The sequence below is a fragment of the Rhipicephalus microplus genome, chromosome X (genome assembly GCF_043290135.1).
Source record: "Rhipicephalus microplus isolate Deutch F79 chromosome X, USDA_Rmic, whole genome shotgun sequence".
NCBI lineage: Eukaryota > Metazoa > Arthropoda > Arachnida > Ixodida > Ixodidae > Rhipicephalus > Rhipicephalus microplus.
In genome coordinates, this window is record NC_134710.1 from 439,725,302 (window position 1) to 439,745,478 (window position 20,177).

Consider the following 20,177-nt stretch of genomic DNA (forward strand, 5'->3'; position numbering starts at 1 on the left):
AGGGGTAAGAGTTAATGGAGAGTACCTTAGTAACCGGCGCTTCGCCGATGACATTGGACTGCTGAGGAACTCAGGGGACGAATTGCAACTCATGATTACGGTGTTTGACAAGGAGAGCAGAAAGGTGGGTCCTAAAATAATCTGCAGAAAATGAAAGTAATGTACAACAACCTCAGAAGAGAGCAGCGCTTCGAAATAGGTAATAGTGCACTTCAAGTTGTAAAAGACTATGTCTACTTAAGGCAGGGAATAACCACGGAGCCGAACCACGAGATTGAAGTAACTATAAGAATAAGAATGGGGTGGAGCACACTAGGCAAGCACTCTTAAAATATGACAGGTAGATTGTCACTATCCCTTAAGAAGAAGGTATATAACAGCTGTATCTTGCTGGCACTTAGCAACAGAGCAGGAACCTGGAGACTTACAAAGAGGGTTCAGCTTAAATTGAGGACGACGCAGCGAGCAATGGAAAGAAAAATGGTTGGCGTAACCTTAAGAGACAAGAAGAGAGCAGAGTGGATTAGGGGACAAACGGGGGTTAAGGATATCATAGTTGAAATAAAGAAGAAGAAATGGACATGGGCCGGGCATGTAGCGTGTAGACAGGTTAACCGCTGGTCACTAAGGGTAACTAACTCGATTCCCAGAGAAGTGAAGCGGGTTAAGGGGAGACAGAAGGTTAGGTGGGCAGATGAGATTAAGAAGTTTGTGGGTATAAATTGGCAGCAGCAAGCACAGGACCGGGTTAACTTGCGGTACATGAGAGAGGCCTTTGTCCTGCAGTGGACGTAGTCAGGCAGATGATGATGATTATGATGATGATGACGACGACGATGATGATGATGTTGATGAGAGGGGTAGGGTGTCTGGGACAAATGAGAAATTCAGATTTAGGAGCTGAGCAGCTGAGGCCAATGTTCCACTCGTATTCTTATACAGTTAGTGTTGCTCTCTGCATGGTGCATTCCATTGTGCTACAGTTGCCCGTGGTGGTTCAAATCGTGATGTCATCGGCGTACAGTGAGTGTCGTGGGGCCGGTATGGTAGCTAATTTTTGCGAGAGGGAGATCATAGTTATATTTAAGAGGAAAGAAGAGAGGACGGCCCCATGCGGAGTGAACCTACTTCTGAGGTTGAAAGTCAGTGGTTTAACCGATCTTAGGTGTATTTCGATGGTTCTGTTTGTCAAAAAGGCCGCAACATATGTACAAGTGTGGGAACTCACGTTGGGCTGACTAAGGTTCTTTATAATAGTGGCATGCCGGATATTGTCGAATGGTTTAGTCAAGTGTCATTATTGCTCCTGTGTAACGAGGGAAGTCGAGATTTAGTACTCCTTTTTGAGCTGAAACATCACATTTTTCACGGAAAGCCCTACCCTGAAACCAAATATAGTAGGAGGGAAGAGGTGATTTGTCTCCATGAATCTCTTAAGGGAAATAAGAGTGACGTGTTCCATACGTTTGCCTGCACACGAAGTGAGGAATATGGGGCGCAAGTTACCTAGATCGAGTGGTTTGTCTGGCCTTGTGATGTATGTCACTGGCACGTTTCCACTAGGGGGGTAGTGTGCCTTGTTTCCAGTGCTCGTTAAAATACGCCGTAAAAACCTTAACTGAGCCTGCGTCCAGGTTGCATAGCAATTTGTTGGTGACGTGATGAGGTTCTGGAGGTGAGAAGGTTCGCAGCTGATTTAATGCAGCCCCAACCTCTGTCTCCGTTATGAGACGGTATTTATATTGTTTGTGATGTCCCCTATATTCTGACATGGACTCAGTCGCGTGCTGCGAAAAGTAAGTATGAATTAGGGTTTGTAGAATGTCCATTCCGCACTACATTCTGTGAATTAGTCGAGTTTCAGCCTTCGATTTTGATGGTTCTAATAAGTGACGTATAAAGACCAAGTTTTCTTAATATGATGGCTGCTATCGAGCCAATTGCATAACTCTGTCCGTTGTTGAGAAACAAGATTATTGGCGTGCTCTCTGATGAGATCGAACGTCATCGACCTGTGATGCTGGAATGTGCGGTTCTGGTTTTGCCTAAGCTAGCATATTCTACACTCTGATAAGCCTTCCATAAGGGCATCGAACGGCTATCAACCGGCTCGTTTGCGTGCTCAGTTGGTGCTTGTTCAGTCGCTCATTCCAGATGTTTTTGAACCATGCAACCCATGATCATAGTCAGAAATATAGGTAGCCCGTTTCAGCGCGCAAAGTTTTCTAAATTGATCCCAGTCAGCCATAGCTTTGAGCTGGTATCATGGTCTAAGTTTTCCAGCCTCAGCTTGACGTCAACTATATAGTGACATCTGCCTAGGGTGAGACCAGTGTTCTTCCATTGTTGCTGAGTTATGTTCTCAACAATCGTTGAATCTAGACATGCGTCCCTGCTAACGCTGTTTTCTATGCGGGTAGCTTGCATGGTATCCGTCGCAAGAGATAGTCGGTGTTGTCTGATGAAGTTGTTGAGATGTCATCATTTAACGGAAGTGACCCTATATCCCCATTCGACATGTGAGGCATTAAAATCACCTACAAATACTATAGGCACGGTGCCTGCGAGAGAGAGGGCTCGCGCTAGCGCGTGCAACAGGTCAGCTGCTTTGACATGAATTAAGTGGAAGATGGAGCATTGCCTGGCAGGAGCTCAAGGAAGACGCTGTAAGAATACATATCAAAGAGGTCATAGGTAACATGTGCAATGTTACGATGTATATAAGTGGTGACGCATAGGGTGGGAGAAGTTTGCGGCTCTAGAGTGTGATATCCTGTTAAATTGCAACATTTGTTTGGTGCCTATACGGCGAGGACATCTAGCACTGGTGTCACCTGCTGCAGGTGTATAAATGAGCTATCATTTTTGCGCTGTAGGTCTCTACAATTTTATTGCCATATCCTGAATGGTTGAGGGAATAGGGGCTCATTGGAAGGCAAGAAGATATCATTAGGTGGGAGAAGGTAATGGAGGGGGCTCGGGGAGCGAATATTAGTCGTTAGGTCTGTAGTAACCTGTTTAACACGAGCAAACAGTTCCGCGATTTGTGTGAATCTGCGATGCACTCCATGTTCCACTCTTATGCTCCTCAAGACCTTGAGCTGATGCGTCGAACGCATTGTGCGTGATTTCTAGAGGATGGTTTTTTTTTTATTGTATGGTCATGAGCTAGCGATTGATTTGGATTCGAATGATCACTTGAGTCTGCGGGAACAGTCATGAATTTCTACTGGTTCTTGCACTCAGTGGGTTGGGCAAATTCGCTATGTCTGAGTGCATTCAAACGTTCGGGGTATAATAAGATTTGTTGTTTCAGGTCATGATTTTCCTTTGTGAGGCGGTCTATAGTGAACTGATAGTAGATATACCCGGAATCTGAGTGACTGCTGCAGCCACGGGAGATGCCACATACGCAGTTTACCTTTTGCTGGTCTTGGTTCACCATTGGCGTCACTGGAGGTGTGCGCTGTATAATACTCTTACTTCTGGTTTGTTCATCGGTTGTAGACTTATATGCAGGGAATGAAGTCTTGTCGATGTGAATCTCAGGCATGTCCTGAGGTTGCTGTGGGGTGAAATTTCTTCCCCATAGGGTTTTGCCACGCTGGTATCGACGGCGGCAAAGTCTGCCGCTGGTCTAGTGAGCTCCACCGCAGGCAATGTAACAGTGGGGTAGCACTTCTTGTCGGCCTGGTGCGGCAGTTCGTAGTCAAGGCACCGGGAGTGCATCGTTTCCGGGTAGACATTTCTTTGATGCCCCCTGCGTCAGCAATTTGCACAGACCTCCACTTGGGGCCTGCAGGAGTAGACTCCAAAGACATCTGGAAAACTTCACTGACTCTGGAAGAGCGTCGGACATGAACTGGATCAGAACTGACCTTCATGTGCGGCTCATGTCCCGAGCCTACACAGTTAGAAAGCAGCGGATCAGATCGCTGTAGTTCCTGAAAGATCTCCTGAGGGGTTTTTTTATTATATGCTTGATAGATAATACATTCGATAGCCTGATCTGGAGGTGCGATATAGGCGTTGACTACAATTGGCTTGCCGCGGAGAGTGATCCAACGTATCTGTGCGTACTTGGCCGCTCTCTCATGGGATGCTGTTGACATTGTGAAAACATTCTTCACCAGAGTGATGCGTGTGAGGTCACCCTCGGGGCTCGACTATGCAAGGCTGCTACTTTTGAGCAACGTAGCCCGCGACTCTCACTCTTTGAACGCTGCCATGTTGATGCCAGCGTTTGAGCGATAAGTAACATTAAAATCATCCGTCGGTAGCTGTGGCATCAGCCCGTGTCTAAGGCGTGCCGCGAACGCTTTGGTGCCTATTTTCTCCACTCGCGTCCTGACGGAGTCTTGGTGGACGAGTTACGGCTGGGCAGCCAAGCAGGCGTTTTTTTTTGCTTGGAAAAGCACGTCGGTCTTGGATTTCTGCTTGCAGTGCTCCTGTCGCGCATTAAATACTTCTTTTCACTCATCCATATTAAACGCAGAGGGCTGAAGCTCTGAGCCTCTGACTGTGTACTCTATGGTGGTAGCAGACTGTGGCGGAGCGCGAGTTCCTGTCGTTAACGCTGATGGCGTTAGGGTTAGCGGGCCGGCACTCACTCTTCACTAAGCGAAGTCAATTCAAAGGGATTGGAGATCCGGCGAAGCTGAAACACTCACAAGTAATCACGCTTATGAAACTGTCCCTTCAGCACCGAAGTTCACGTAAAAAACACTCACAGAGCTTGTTCAAGTTGGAGCCCATGCAAGGAACGTCCGCCTTGATCGACCACTAGCGGTAATCTGCAATAAGGGGAACTTCAGTGTACCAGTTATTTGTTAAACAATGTTCTAGTTACAAAGAAGAGATAATGAAGCTTGTTAAAAACGGGTGATAACATAAATAGAGAGAAGGTAAAGTGGATAAAGAAAAAAAAAACTTGTGTAGGTAGGAGCTGCATTTGCCAGTTTTGAATAACGTGGCTATGATTCGCAATTCAAAGAATGCACAGAGAACACTACATATAATAGAAGGTTACAGTTCCAGTCTCTGCTGGCGGCAAGCTGTCTTTTCGTGCGCAATAAATTATTCTCCTTTGAACCACAATTACAACAAATAGCCTTTCCTGTACTTATCTTGCCTTGATTGCCTGTTTGTCATAATTATTATTCGTTCGGAAGAAATTTGTAGTGCATTTTTTACACAAAAGTAATGGAATCGTGGGCTTCGTACCCGCAGGTTAGTTATTGACGGCAGCTATTTTGAAAAAAAAGAACTATGGCAGATCACGAGCCCCAGAGGGATCGATGTAATGCGAAAAAGCCCGAAAAGAGCGCTCCACGTGTAGGTCTATCCCACATAGAAAGCAATACTTTCTTTTCATGTTACCACTTGGTATAAGTGTTTACAATACAGTCACGGCACGCAGCACCGCAAGCCTCTTATGACACCATGACATGCACGTTATCAATTTAATGTTACTACGTGGTCACAAACTTTGCGTTAAAGTCATGTCCCACAGCATGAATTTTGGTGTAATCAAACGCGTGAAAGGATCGCGCGCTTGCCATAAGCATTGCATGTAAATCATGCTCTGCATGGCATGTAGATTATTATTCTCTCATTGCAACCTGTCATAAACTCCAATACACAGGGTTGGGTGCCGATCCGTAGATTGATAGAAAGATCTAGATGAGCCGCCGCAAAAGCTCCGCGTACGCACCCTGCCATGAAAAATGTCTGCAATGCTGCATCCGTGGAGCTAAGACACCCAAATAAACCTGCATAATGATGGCCAAACAAGTAGCTCATTCCCTCTTCCTACCAGAAAAGGGCAGTTATAAACGGAATGAGCATGCGTGGAGAAGGTGTTCCTACTGCTTATTCTAAAGCACAGTTATTTGATCACGTCTTCTAGGGGGAGATCATAGTCACGAGGTGCATCGGTTCGTGGTTTCTGTTGGACAGCCTCTGATCTTCGACGAAGCTCGCACCTCCTGCCGTCCTGACAAGTACCTGCTGAATCTACAAGCAGCCGTGAATGTGTCCCATGTGCCAGCGATGCTACAGCGGCATGGTGAGAATAGTGAACGTTAAACTTCGTAGGAATATTTACCAGCAACGCTAGAATGTTAAAAAAAGCTTACGTTATTGACGCAAAAGACCGTTAGACGGAAAATGTTTTCTTAGAACGAACAGTAAATAAAACCAAAAGTGAAAAATATAATGACAGCGCTTTGATAAAAGAGGGGACTTTATTGTAAGGACCTGCTTCCAGGGCCAACACACTCGATCTCTATTGAAAGGACCGAATAGGCCCCGAAACGCCTGGCCCTCTACGAACTTGGCTGGAGCCTTTTAAATTTTATTGATCTTTCACCCAGGTAGACAGTTTTATGTCCAAATGTTTACATTACAATTAGGACGTCTTGAGGGGCTAGTTGGTTCATTATATACAGCAAAAAAATGCGCTTATATAGAAAAGACACCACAGACCTGTTTAAGTGTTGCTTCTTTGTGGTATCTTTTACTATACTAGCGCATTTTTTTCTGTTTACAATTCAATACAAAATTCAGGGGGAGGTACGTTAGTGCATTGAGAACAGAATAAAACGCCCCGCCGCGGTGGTCTAGTGGTTAAGCTACTCGGCAGCTGACCCGCAGGTCGCTGGATCAAATCCCGGCTGCGGCAGCTGCATTTCCGATGGAGGCGGAAATGTTTTAGGCCCGTGTACTTAGATTTGGGCGCACGTTAAAGAATCTCTGGGGGTCGAAATTTCCGGAGCCCTCCACTACGGCGTCTCTCATAATCATATAGTGGTTTTGGGACGTTAAACCCCACATATCAATCAAATCAAAAACTGGTCACGTACGTCAGGAAACCTGTTAACTCTGTCACGTGTGGCCACAGTGTGCGTGCGGCACATACGCGCCTATTGTGGCCCGCCATATACGGGTATGAGTCACATGCGACTGACAGTTTATATCAAGCTGGGAATTACGACAACATACATCCGGAATTTTGAGTTGAGAGCATGAAGAGGCCCCGTCACAGAAAATTTGACGTCCGCGTCATCGGCATTGTCGGTGAGGGAGTAACCCCGACGGACATAAAAATAAAAATCAGGAGTCAAGCCGACGTTTAATCAACGCATACTACGTCACTTCAAGTAATATAGAAATGAATTATAGTCAACTTTCATCTTTTATATCAAATTTGTTTTCGTGCTGGTATTTAGTATGCATGCATACCAACAAGGTCAAGTTCACACGTATCTCAAGCATTCTGTCACAGAGTGACGCTACCTGCGGAACCTTTTTTGGAGAACCACACTGCGAAGGAATCAGGATCGGGCGGCTTCAATTGTGTCTGTAGTGTGGGCAGTTCCATGAGCAAGGAATGTGATAAATTGTGCATACGTGTTCCTATACGGATGCTGAAGCTTATTCAGGTACTGATCACCTCGCAGGTTTATGCGTTCACTAACACTATGAATGATATGCACATATTCACACAGCAGGGTACATATCGTTTCTACTGAACTGACATCATTTTGTAACGAGAGTGTTTACTTTACGTCGGAGCCTTTCAGCTCGTGTGTAGTGGACAGGCCTGGGGAACTCACGGCATTCTTGTTGAATTCTAACGGCAGAATGTGAGTGGTCGGCCGGGTGGCTAACGGTGTCCTTAGATCTGAACGGGATTGCCCTCGCCAAATCTGTGATCGAAACGTGTGCGTCTCTAAAAGAGCAGTTGGTGAACGGAAATACAGCGAAGATGCGCGAGTGGGTGCGAAGCAATTTCCTCTTTGTTCACAGCTGCCTGCTACTGTATTCTTTCGTGATGGGATGAAAGGCTGGCGCTGAGAATGGGTCACGCGAACTTTCGGCCAAATCCGCCGATTTCGGCGCAAGAAGAATTATTGCTCCACGGAGCACTCCATGATCTGCAGCTGCTCTCAATTTGCCACTGAAATACACAAATCACGCGCCCTATCTGCCATTACAATGCGATTGATCCGTTTAGAGTTGTGAAAGTGGATGTATATCTGCCATTCGAATTCAACATAGCAAAACATTTGCACTTAAAGAAACACGCTAATTTTCCTCGCAATACTTCCACTGCTTTTAGTTAGAAATTGCAGCACAGGTAGGCACCTACACGCTGGAAGCTTCATAGTAACCCGATGCCTACAATGAATGGTATCTGCAGAACTTTGAGAGCACATATGATAGGCGACTGTTCCTGCGTTTAGTGGCGTTGCTATTGTTAGGTGCGCCGGAGGCGTAAACAATAGAGTGAACTACGACGAAAGAAAGCGAACGTTAAGTCTGCCATTATCATGAGCGGCTGGCCTCTAAAGCCTCACTTTTTTCTACAGTGACGCGAGTTGGGCCCTCGGTTGGAGCTCGAGCGCGTGCAGGCATGATGCGTGTACTGCGGCTTGTTTCGATTATTATAATAGGGCTGGTAGTGTTTCGCTTGGTTCGTGACGTCTGTGATAGACCTTTTTCACAGGCGCTATCTGCGCGTGTTCATCGGAAACGCTTCAATGGCATCCTCCCCTCCCCCCCCCCCCCAAAACATTTTTGGTGGCTCGTAGACTCCGAAACCTGTCGGCGCACCATCTCGGAGACAATGGGTGCACAGGAATGCACAAGCTTCCACGCTGTTGTGTTGGCCGAAAAGCCAGCTAATTTTCTTACTGCTCTCGCCGCTAAGGGCACGTACCTTTAGCGAAAAAGGTCGATTCGCAGACTGGCGCACCTAACACACGAGCTCCGGACATTTCAGTACTAATATGGCGCGAATGGTACACGGCCAACTCTCCGGGTAGCAAAAACCCCAAAGAAGATTGGTGAGGCCCCGGCACTAATGCTGGGTTCAGAACTTGTCTTAGGCGGTGTCGCTGTCGCCGGCAAAATATATTTTAAAGATGTTATTGTAGCGTGTATTTACCAGGGTGATCACAAGGGGTAAAATAACATTAACAATGCTATAGTGTCACACAGCTCCTTTTGCGCGAATTCCGGTGTGGGCGTAGGCGTCTGACCAAAAAATCCAGCATCCTTGCGTGACCAAAAAATCTTGAAAGATGCTAATAAAATTATTGATGGCGAATTCTGAATTTAAGCGGTAATCAAACCTGGGTCACTTTCGTGGCAAGCGGGTGTTCTACTTTGCAGCCGTGCGTCTCCTTGAGAATGCAGAAAAAATAACTTCCTCTGCTATAGCATATGCAATGAAAGTAAGTTTTATGTGTTACAAACACACATCCTGCAACACAACATAAAATATTGCCGTAATAACGCGTGATGCAAGGGTACACTGCCCTCGCACGTCAGAGCTTGAGATTATCACAATCACCTAATTGATTAGAACGAGCTACCCTATAGAAAAACACACGCACTACAGCACCCTTAAGAGCACGTACTGCTGAAAATGAGGTTACGTAGTCTAAGTAGTCCACCCACCAGAATGGGTGAAAATTGAGCCACTTTCTTGATGAAAAACATGTGTGAAAACGTCCAATGGGTAACGCGAGCGCACCCCAAAAAGACACACCCGGTCCACGCCTTGAATACTCTGCAGGGTGAGCCGTGAGAGTCCGGTAAAGAGAAAAGCTCAGCTTCTTTTAGGAGAAGATGGCCGATGACTCGAAGTCAGCAGTGATCTATGGCTGCGTTCAGGCGGAGGATTGCAGAGCACTTCTACAGGACGCCGTCTGACGCTTACGAACAGTCGGTGCTTTCTCACGACCAGGCGCAGGCGACAATGGCTCATTTGACATGTCGACTACATAGTAACTGCAACAGGGACGCTGTCTCACGCAGTTGAACCCCGCTCAACAAAACGTTGTTAACGACACTTCCATCGGGTTTCATACCCGACCCCAGTGAACTATCTGGTACACCTGCAAGACAACGTCATGCTTTGTACTTCCGACCATGCGCCGATATTGAGGTGAAAGCATTTTTGCAGACAGGTTTATGCACAGTGGCGTTTGCCACGACAAACTGCAGGACCAACGGTAACACTGCTTGTTGTCCGTTTTTCTACCGCGGAGTATACATCGGTTAAAGTTGTAGACTTGTGTTAGATATCCCTTCTAAACGATATAGCAATATAGTCGAAAAAGTGCAGAATGCGCTCCTGTATGATGTCCTTTTCTTTCTCCATTACATGAGTTTTATTCGTTTTCTATGTCGACATACAGGGAAAATGTTTTCTAATTAAGAGAAACCGAAAAGAGCTGCTTGTTTCAAAATTTAAAAATATCATTCATCTCGTTTTATTATTCAGGTACTTACGCTGCCCTCACCTCACTAAATTTTGAGAGAGAAGCAACATCCTCAATGAACGACGCAGCTCTGAGAAGTATTGGCTGCGAGGGCCTCCAATGAAGCGGATGGCTCTTCGATAGTTTTGACGTCAATGATAGAATGCTCCTGTTTGCTTTGCTGCGTAGTTGTCAAACATGACGTTCGGGTGTGATAGTGGGGCGCGGCATTCATTTCTCAGCGTGTAAAGCTTGATGTGGCCTATTGGACATATTCTTGCCATGCAAACTTTGGTAGGTTGCGTGCTTGCAGCTTTTGATAATAATTGATTTTTTGAGATTTCGCACCCCAAAACCACGTTATAATTTGAGGGATGCCGTACAGTAGAGGGTTCAGGAAATATCTATCATCTTGTGTTTTTTTTAACGTGCGCTGGCATGGCACTGTTCAAGAGCCTCCAAAATTTACCCTCCATTGAAATTGGACCACCACTGAAGGGATGAAGCCACGACGCCAGCAGCCGAGTACCGTAACCACTGCACCGAACTTTAAGCAGCTTTAGCTTGTTGGTGTACTGTTAAAGGCCTCATTGTTGAAAGTATGCGAATGATGCCCCTGCAAGTTTTCCTCATTGCGCTAAATATACGTAAGGAGCAACACTTTGCTAGTAAAACTTAAATAGGAGAATGCGCTAGCGCTAACTCATAGGTTCGCAAAAGCACTTCTGCGACGAATACTTCGTTTACGCCACCGCAACTGAGATGTTGAGTAACAGCTGACGTATGCTCACGAACGCTCCCGGCAGCTCATCCTGTGCGTTTGCGGATAAATTTACTGATGATGAAAAAAGCCACACTATCTGTCAATTAAAAAAAACAATAAAGAGAAGAGCACGTACGTCCCAAGTATATCTCATAGTGAGGTCATTAGAATACGAGTGTTCTGTCACGTTTGCCACCTCATCGGCAAGAAGAAAATTGGTCTATAGTAAGGAAAACAAACCCGAAACGCTGATTACCGTGAATCACATTGAAGCACAACTAAAAAGAGCAGTGGAGGGCAAGAAAATTGGCCCTTCAGTTTGCAGATCACATGAGCACTTCTAAGCATGTGAGAGGATTCCCTCCACTCGCCATTCCCACAAGTTCGTTGAGAGTTGTGCATTTGTGCCGCACGCGCGGGTGTTGTAATACTATTCTGCTGCATGTTTCTACGCTATGTTTCTACGCTAATAAGCAAATTCACCCGCTTGTTTTACACTCATCCTGAGAATTCTCGCGGGGTAAGAATTTAGTAGCGTATTAGCAGCTGAGCTTGAAACATCACTTGAAACATCCGCTATGGCATCAGCTTGACCGAGATCGTAGCGTATACAAGTGGATTAAACCTGAGGCATGGGCTCCTCGATTGTTTGTCTGAATTCAGGTATTTCATTTTAGACGATAGGGCGTGCAGAAAGGCACACAAGGAGGAAATGAGGACATCATTAAATCATATCAAAAACAGGGGACCTACACCCTGTGTCCATCTTTGCGCGCCATGTCTTTTGGTATGAATACGTAACCAGTAGCTCTCCGCTATGGTATTCTAAGCTTTACTAGGTCAATCCCCATCTTTAAGAAGTGATCTTCATGACAAAGAGCAAGCCCGTCCGTTGACGCCAACAAAAACACGCGGTAGTAACAGCGTTTCAAATGCGGTGTACCAGCAGACAACACAACTCATCATCCTATAACTGCGATCACGATGTAGAAAGCGCCACGCTATGTCCTTGAAGCCGATTGGGAATGATTGCCAAGTCGTGAGTTCATGCATTTAAATCATTAAGTTATCTACCTCTTTCTCCCATTTATATGGCAACTTTGAAATCAACAAAGTATTTAACTTCGCAAACACTCCTTTGGTCTCATAATCTACTGGTTAGTAGGAAGGCCAAATGTGGCACATGCCAACATAATACACGCAAGCAATTACAGAAGCGATAAGGCAGAACAAATTTCAATTATAAAAAAACACATGACTCAATATGGCAGGGAACCGTAGAGTAAATAACCCCATACATTACTGTAACAATTAAAAAATCTTTATATATATATATATATATATATATATATATATATATATATATATATATATATATATATATATATATATATATATATATATATTCAGTATCATAGAAAAACTATTACGTATCAAATCTGTCGATATTAAATGCTAAAAAGCATCGAGGTGAAACTTTATGAGCCTTCGATTATAGGCATTTCTGGACAATGGTAATATAAAGCATTTGTTCACTGCAGCACTTGCACATTGCGCAGGTATCGTGATTGTGCTTACAGGAAATGCGTCATCATGTCTTATTATTGTGTGCACTACATCAGCAAGACGGCTGACGTAAACACGTGAACAAAGTACAGTGGTAAAATATATGTTAGAACAGCTTTCCTACAGTGCGCAGGTAACGTTAAGGTGCCTAATTGGTTTACTTCATATTTTATAAATATTCTGTGTACTAAATAAGCAACACTGGATACGCGAACACGTGAGCAGAGTCCAGTGATTGTATACGCACATGTTGTAACAAATATTTTATAGCGTACAAGTAACGTAAAAGTGCTATTCGGACTGGGTCATCATGTCTTATTATTCTGTTCACTACATCAGCAAAAGTGCAGGCGTGAACAGGTGGAAAAAAAATTGCCCGCAGCTTCCCTCGGGGGAACACTGAGGAGGATGCGGAGCATATAATTGGTTAACGGGGTGTTAAAGTGCGACTTACTTGGGTCGATGGCTAAATTGGTTAACGTGGTTGTGAAATGGGGTGTTAAATTGCGACTTACTTGGGTCGATGGCTAAATTGGTTAACGTGGTTGTAGGAGGGGGTGTTAAATGAGTGAACACGTACACACGTATGCGAAAGGACGGCGCTGGTCGAAGGGACGTCGATCATTGTGTTTGTGGATTCGTTGGAATTCATTTCACCGTGACCTTGGACGTCGACGCGCCGTACAAACCAACCGACGAGCGGCAACTGAGTGAGCGAGCGCCGACCTTGAGTATATATACAGCGCTACGGCGCATGCACTGTCAGCTGTTGAATGTTCTCGAAGGAGAAGCGCGCGCGCGGCACAGATGGCGACGGCGCGACGGCGCATGCGCTGTCAGCTGTCGAATGTTCTCGAAGGAGAAGCGCGCGCGGCACAGATGGTGGGCGACGGCGCGACGGCGCATGCGCGCGCGTCAGCTGTCGAATGTTCGAGAAGCGGTGCGGACGGCGCACTACAAGGCGAGTGTATAAGATGCTTCCGCATCTAAAAGTCCAGTAGCTGTGTACATGTTAGAACAACTATCCTACAGCGTGCAGGTAACATAAAGGTGCTTAATGGGAAAGGGTCAATGTGTGTTATTATTCTGTGCACTAAATCAGGAACACTGGAGACGTGAGAACTTGAACAGCGTCCAGTGGTTTTATGGAAAGTTTCAAGGTCAGAAATCTTGTTCCCCCAAAAACTTCCGGTCACCTCATTTTTGCAGCTCCTAACGTCAAAACCGAAAGCACATTTTCAAGCTCTTTTCAGGGGTAAAGAATGTCTCTATCGTTTTTCACATAAAAAGAAGCTGCGTGAAGTACAAGAAAATGTATTATAATTTTTGTGTAGCTCAAAACAACATTTATTTGAATATGTTTAGCTGAAACGCTCATTGATTTCAGTAGAAACTGCGTGGCCCTTCTGCAGACTGATGATTTTGTTTCGATTTTAGGAGAGCCTTTGATAAGGTTTCTCATTTTAAATTACTTTTCAATCTTCAAAGATTAGGAATAAGAGAATAAGTATGAAAATGTATAGAGGCCTATTTATGCGCACGTCAACAAGCTGTAAAAATTGAAAGTTACACTTCAAGACCACTGACTGTGTACTCGGGCGTTCCCCCAGGATCTGTTTTAGGACCAATTTTTTTTCTTATATTTCTTAATGATCTATGTTCAACAGTTGAGGCTCCTATTAAAATAAAATTTTTTGCAGATGACTGCTTGATTTATTCGCCGGTCACTTGCGAAGGTGACCAAGTTAATTTGAACAGGCACTAAAGGGCATTAGATCAGTGGTGTAAAATATGGGACATGGAAATAAACTATCGCAAGACGACATTTACGCATATTCACTCTAGTGGGCGGAAATTGCCATTCATGTATCACATCGGAAATGACCCTTTAAATAATGCCGCTTGTTTCAAATACCTTGGAGTTAGTATTGTGCACACATTGAATTAGCACTCGCATATCGATGACTTCTGTTCTAAGGCAAACAAAAAGCTTTATTTTGCGAAGAAAAAACTGGAACATGCCACACCGGATGTAAAACTAACTGCTTACAAAACATTCGTACGTTTTCTCTTAGAGGACGCTAGTATTGTGTGGTAGCCTCAGGAGAAGGCGTTGTGGACAAAAATAAAAGAATACAAAAATTAGCCGTTCGTTTCCTATGCGGTAGATACCGACGCACACACTCAGTCACAGCTTTGTTAAAATCCAGCGAGCTTGATTATTTGGAATATCGCAGGTGCAAACATCACCTCATATTTCTTTTTAAGTTTATAAGCGGCAAACAAAAATAAATAAGGATTTTTATCTTAAGCCCCCTCAAAAGTGATGTGATCGTCTTATTAATAGTAGAGCAATTCAACGTTATTTCACACGCATGAATGCTTTCCGCCCCTCCTTCTTTCCAGACACAATAGATATGTGGAATAATTTACCCAATGCGGTTGTGCCACAAACAACGGCAGTAAATTTTGATAATGCATTAGACAGTTTTTTTTTGTAATGATGCGTGCTAAATTCTGTTGTGAGCATTTATTCGTTGATTTTTATGTGTATAGTCACTGTTATTTGTCTCTTATTTTTCTGTTGTTGGTCATTCATCTCGTATTTATATGTGCTTTTGATTTATTCTGTTTTGTGCGAACGTTATGTACTTTGCGACACCCTCCCAGTAATGACCCCAATCACGGGGTTGACAGTATCAAATAAATAAAAAATAAATAAAAATATTCTGTGAATTATGGGAAGAAAACTGTAGAAAATAAGCGGGCTATTTTTAAAGCTTTCGTTGTCTATCGATGCTATTAGGGCACATCGGGTGCTGACACTAGATGTCTTCAAGTGGCTGTGTTTGCAAACATTGAAAGGGTCTATACCAGTTTTAACAGCTTTCCTACACTGGAGAGGTAACGTAAAGGTGCTTAATAAGATCGGGTTATTCTGTGTTATTCTTTTGTGCACTAAATCAGCAACACTGGAGACGTGAGCACGTGAGTGGGGTCCAGCGGTAGTCCACGCACATGTCGAAACAGGTCTTCTACAGCGCGCAGACGAGGCAAAGCTGAGTAAATTGAATGCGTCATCATGCACTATAATTCTGTGCCCTACATCAACAACACTGCAGACGTTAACCTGTGAACAAGGTCCAGTAGTTGTATACATGTTGGAACAGCTATCCTACAGCGTGCAGGTAACGTAAATGTGCTTAATGGGAATGGGTCATCATATCTTATTATTCTGTGCACTAAATCAGCAACACTGGTGATACGAACACTTCAACAGCGTCCAGTGGTAGTATCCACACACGTTGGAACTGTCATTTTGTTTTACACGTTATCTTCTAGAATGCAATACTCTTAATCGTCCTCTTTCAAAGCATGTGATGCATTTCAAAGGGTTTGATATGTACTACTCCGTGATGCTATGCAGTTGCTCAATTAAAGGACGATGCACCGATGCAAAACATGGGATGCGGAGGAAACAGGAAGCTACAATCATGGCATTAAGCGCAGCATTCGTTATGACTATCTGTCTTTCATGCATAAACGTGATCCTTCGCTCGTTTTTTTTTTTTTTTGTGCATGACCCAGGCCTTGGTTCGGCATACGTATGGCTGAATATGCGGAGAGTGCAGGGGTTCTTCCACTGGCTAGACCCTATTCCTCAACTGTTCAGGTACGTATTTTGGAATCATGTTGTACCTTTCAACATTATGCAGGGAGTTTTTTTAAGCAAAACAGATTTTTCCTTAGAAACTATAATAGTTTGGCACTTTCCGTCTTCACAGACAAATTCTAGGTCGTGGTGGAAATATTTTGCTAGTAATTTGATGAGCCAGAATTGATAAATGAGGAAAACTTCACAAATACATTTCGGGTAATTCCACGCCAAACATCCCAATAATTTTGATGACTATCCGAAATATATTCTAAAAAATTTGCTGATTTAATTCATTAAAAACAGTGAATTGGTAGAACATTTCGGAGAAAAAAAGTTTTTGGTCACGTGGTTTTGAACTTTTAAACATGTCGTTAGGGTGTTGCTTGTGATAAAAGTTATTTTAAAAGTGCCGCTTTCTTTTCGCACATGAAATTTTGTTTGCATATTAAGTAAATATGTTTGTGTGAGCTGTTTGAATCTGAGTACCATTAGACCAATATTTCTGCCACGTATGTATCTAAGCATTTACCTAAAGTGTTTTGAGTTTGCATTTTTCCTTATGACAATACTGCACTTATTTATAATATCTGAGCAATGAATATTTACTCCACAGAAAGTATATTTTGCAGAAAAAATTTTTCAAACCCCTCAAGTCGCTAAACTTTACGAGAAAAATCCTGCAATTAACAAACTCACAATTTTTGTACAGATTAGGACACAATTTGCACCATAAGGTGGTGTAACGAAAATCACCTTTACCCTAAATCAAAATCAGATAAATGTTTTTTTTATATGGCAAGTTTGAAGATTACAACTTTTGTTTAAAAAAATGAACTTTTTAAGTTCCCTTCGATGGCAACGGGGAAGTTCAAAGTGGAAGCCATCGTATAATCAAAAGAGAGATAGCCGTCACAAGGAAACTTAGAACATTATTTTCTTCTTTAAAACAAAATTTGTAGTAATAAAACATGCCGTACAAAAAGAATTGTTTTTCGCTTTTGATTTAGGTATAAAGTTGAGTTTTATTTCGACCACCACGTGGTGCAAATTGTGTCTTTATGGGGACGAAAATGACAATTTTGTATAATACAGAATGTTTTCTCGGAAAGTTTTGCTAAGTGAGGGGTTTAAAATACATTTTTTTTAAATTACCTTCTGTGAAGTAAGTATCCACACACCTAACTGGCAGTCATTCTAAGTATCTAATGCTCAGATATTTGTGCAATGTGTGCTATTGTCATTGAAAATGCAAAAATAAAACGATTTGGCTAAATTCTCAGAGGTGCAGGTGCAGAACAATTGCACTAACAATACTGACCTTAAAACATTATTCACAAGAACCTTTACTATTTATGTAGACTAAAGTTGGTATAAAAAGAAGGAGCGGTACTTTTATTAAAATTAATTTTTCCCAATGAAAACCCGGGAGACATCATTGAATATTCACAAGGTGCTCTGGTGACAAGTTCTTAGTTTTCTTCAAAATATTCTAGCGATTCTCTGTTTTGAGTGCAGCAAATCAGAAAGATTTTTTAAGACATTTAAGATGGTCATCAAAATGATGGGACATTTGACGTGAAATGACCACCTTTGATTATCAATTTGAGGGTAGTTGTTTACGAAGAAATATTTGCATGTCAAAAATTATGGTGAGCCTAGGTTGAAATATTCGTATATATCCCACGTTTGAGAGATGCATCGTAGAATTTCAAGACCGCGATGCGGGAGAAACCCAAACTTACGCACTTGGGGACCGAAAGGGTGCTCCCTGTGTTGCGTCACGCGGCAGCACAATGTGGGTGTGTTTTGTTGATTTATTTTTACCGCAAATCGCAGTGAGCCGCGAGACAAATCTACCTCTGTTTCGCATGTGTTCGTATTTTCGTGCTTTGCGGATCGTGCACACGCCATCCGCGTTCCAGCGCTCGTAAAGCTGATTAATCCTCCGGCGTCAAGGGGAGACGCTAAATCCGACACATAACGCGTGAGGAACCGTTGCTCGGCATGTTCACGTAGGAACACGAAATTATTCGAATGACGTAAAGGGACACTCCAGCGTGTCTCAGCCCACAGACCGCCCTTCTGGCGCACCCGGTACGCTTTGGTTCAGTTTCTCCCGCATCGCGGTCAGGAAATTCAGTGATTGATCTTTGAAACTATGCGTAATATTCTCAGTTTTTAAAAACTGGGCTGGCTATAATTTGTGCTTTAAGAAAACTATCCCATATCAAACACCACCTATAGCATTGATAAAAAATGTGATTGAAATAATTGTGTTATTTCATCATTTCTGGGTTATCTAAATAGTGGCAAAATCTTTCCGCCTCAATCCCGGAAATTGTCTGTGATGACGAGAAGTTCCAAACAATTACAGTTTTAAAAAAATGTGTATTGCTTAAACACCATGTGTATTGCATTATTGGGCCACTGAAATAACTGAACTTTATTTATTCAACTAGTACTTTCTGGCGTGTATAAATCGTCTGCTAAAGGAAGAACACTTGTATAACACCATCAGATCGATATTCAATATATATAGAACGGGCGTTCTACTCTCTAGTTTGTTTTACAGGGTACAAGACATTATCAGCTCACAGCATCAATCGGTTTTTTGGCACAGTTGTTCGTCGCCGCCTACAGTGTCACGTTAAGGCTACCGCTGAGATTCAGAAAACGAACAGAAAAGTTTTTTGGTGGATTTGAACTCACGATTTCTGCGTGGAAAGCAAGCACTTTATTACAGAGCAATGCAAGTCGATTGTTTCTTTCCACTTAGTCCTAATTTTAAAAGTCCCTTTGGGAACACCTACTGTGCGCTCTATACTTCGTAAATCTAAAAGATTCATTGCGCATTGTGTGCCTTGCAATGGTACCTTCAGCAGTCGCCCTAAAAGACTTTATAGATGGCTCTATAGAGGCCGCGTTTCGCTCTAGTCTCCCCTTGGTGTTCAATAACTCTTATATGCCATGGGAGGGCGACACTGCCCATGCTATGCGTCCAACCAGTGACGCTTTTCTGACTGTCTCACCACTCTCTGTTAATACGCTCTCACCGTTAACTTCTACAGCTACCGATAGCTTCTTTGTCCCTGATCGTGCACTCAAGTCTTCGCGATCAAGATGCACCCACAAGCTTCGAGGTGGGCAAATGAACGTTTAATAGAACTAGATCAGCTAAATGCCAAAATACATTGTACAACCTCTTTTACAAAATTGTACGCTGAACACTAAGCTATTTCCATGAGAATGTGTTTTACTTTCGTTGTACATCAATTATTATGACAAAGGAATCAACCACGCGTTTTTTCTAAAAACACAGTATTAGTAATTTTGTATTGTCGTCTCCACAAAGGTCTAGGTGGTGACCACCATATCCTAGCAGCAAACTCAATACTTATAGAATGCATACTGTCTGGAGCAGAGGGTTCATATCACGCGCTGGTTGCAGTTCATGGAGCGCAGCACAACCTTCCCAGAGGATCTGTGTACGAGCTTTGTCTAAAGCCTGCTTATAATTTCCACAATGCGTGCACGCGCCACAATGGTTACCGCAACTGCAAATCCGGACTAGCACACACGCATGTGTGGGTGACGCACAAGGGCTCACGTGGCCTTGATAACTGGCTCACACCCGTCCGGAACAACTGGCGGAGTGTCAGTGCGTGTCAAAAACGTGGCAATTACTTCACGCCTTCATAAATTCATCCAACAACAAGACAAAAACTATGGACCAACTACAGAGTTTAACGCTTCTGTACAGAGATGACACGCATGATCTTTTCAAGAAGCTTGAACAACGTTCATCTCTAACGGTCCGCTTCTAAAGCATTCCAACTACTCAAACGAGAAAAAATATAACGGTGACGTGACGCAATTATCACTGTTTCAGTTTACGAGGTGCTTCAAGATCTATGTCGAA

At 43.4% G+C, this 20,177-nt stretch overlaps 1 protein-coding gene across 1 annotated transcript in view; it reads left to right on the top strand.

Moving 5' to 3' along the window:
- Window positions 1–20,177, top strand: part of LOC119161814 (uncharacterized) — a 477,337-nt gene that overhangs the window by 122,592 nt on the left and 334,568 nt on the right. The window contains exons 3-4 of the mRNA XM_037414326.2: window positions 5,909–6,067; window positions 16,189–16,273. Of these exons, the coding sequence (XP_037270223.1) occupies window positions 5,909–6,067; window positions 16,189–16,273 (244 nt within the window). The remainder of the gene's footprint in view (window positions 1–5,908; window positions 6,068–16,188; window positions 16,274–20,177) is intronic.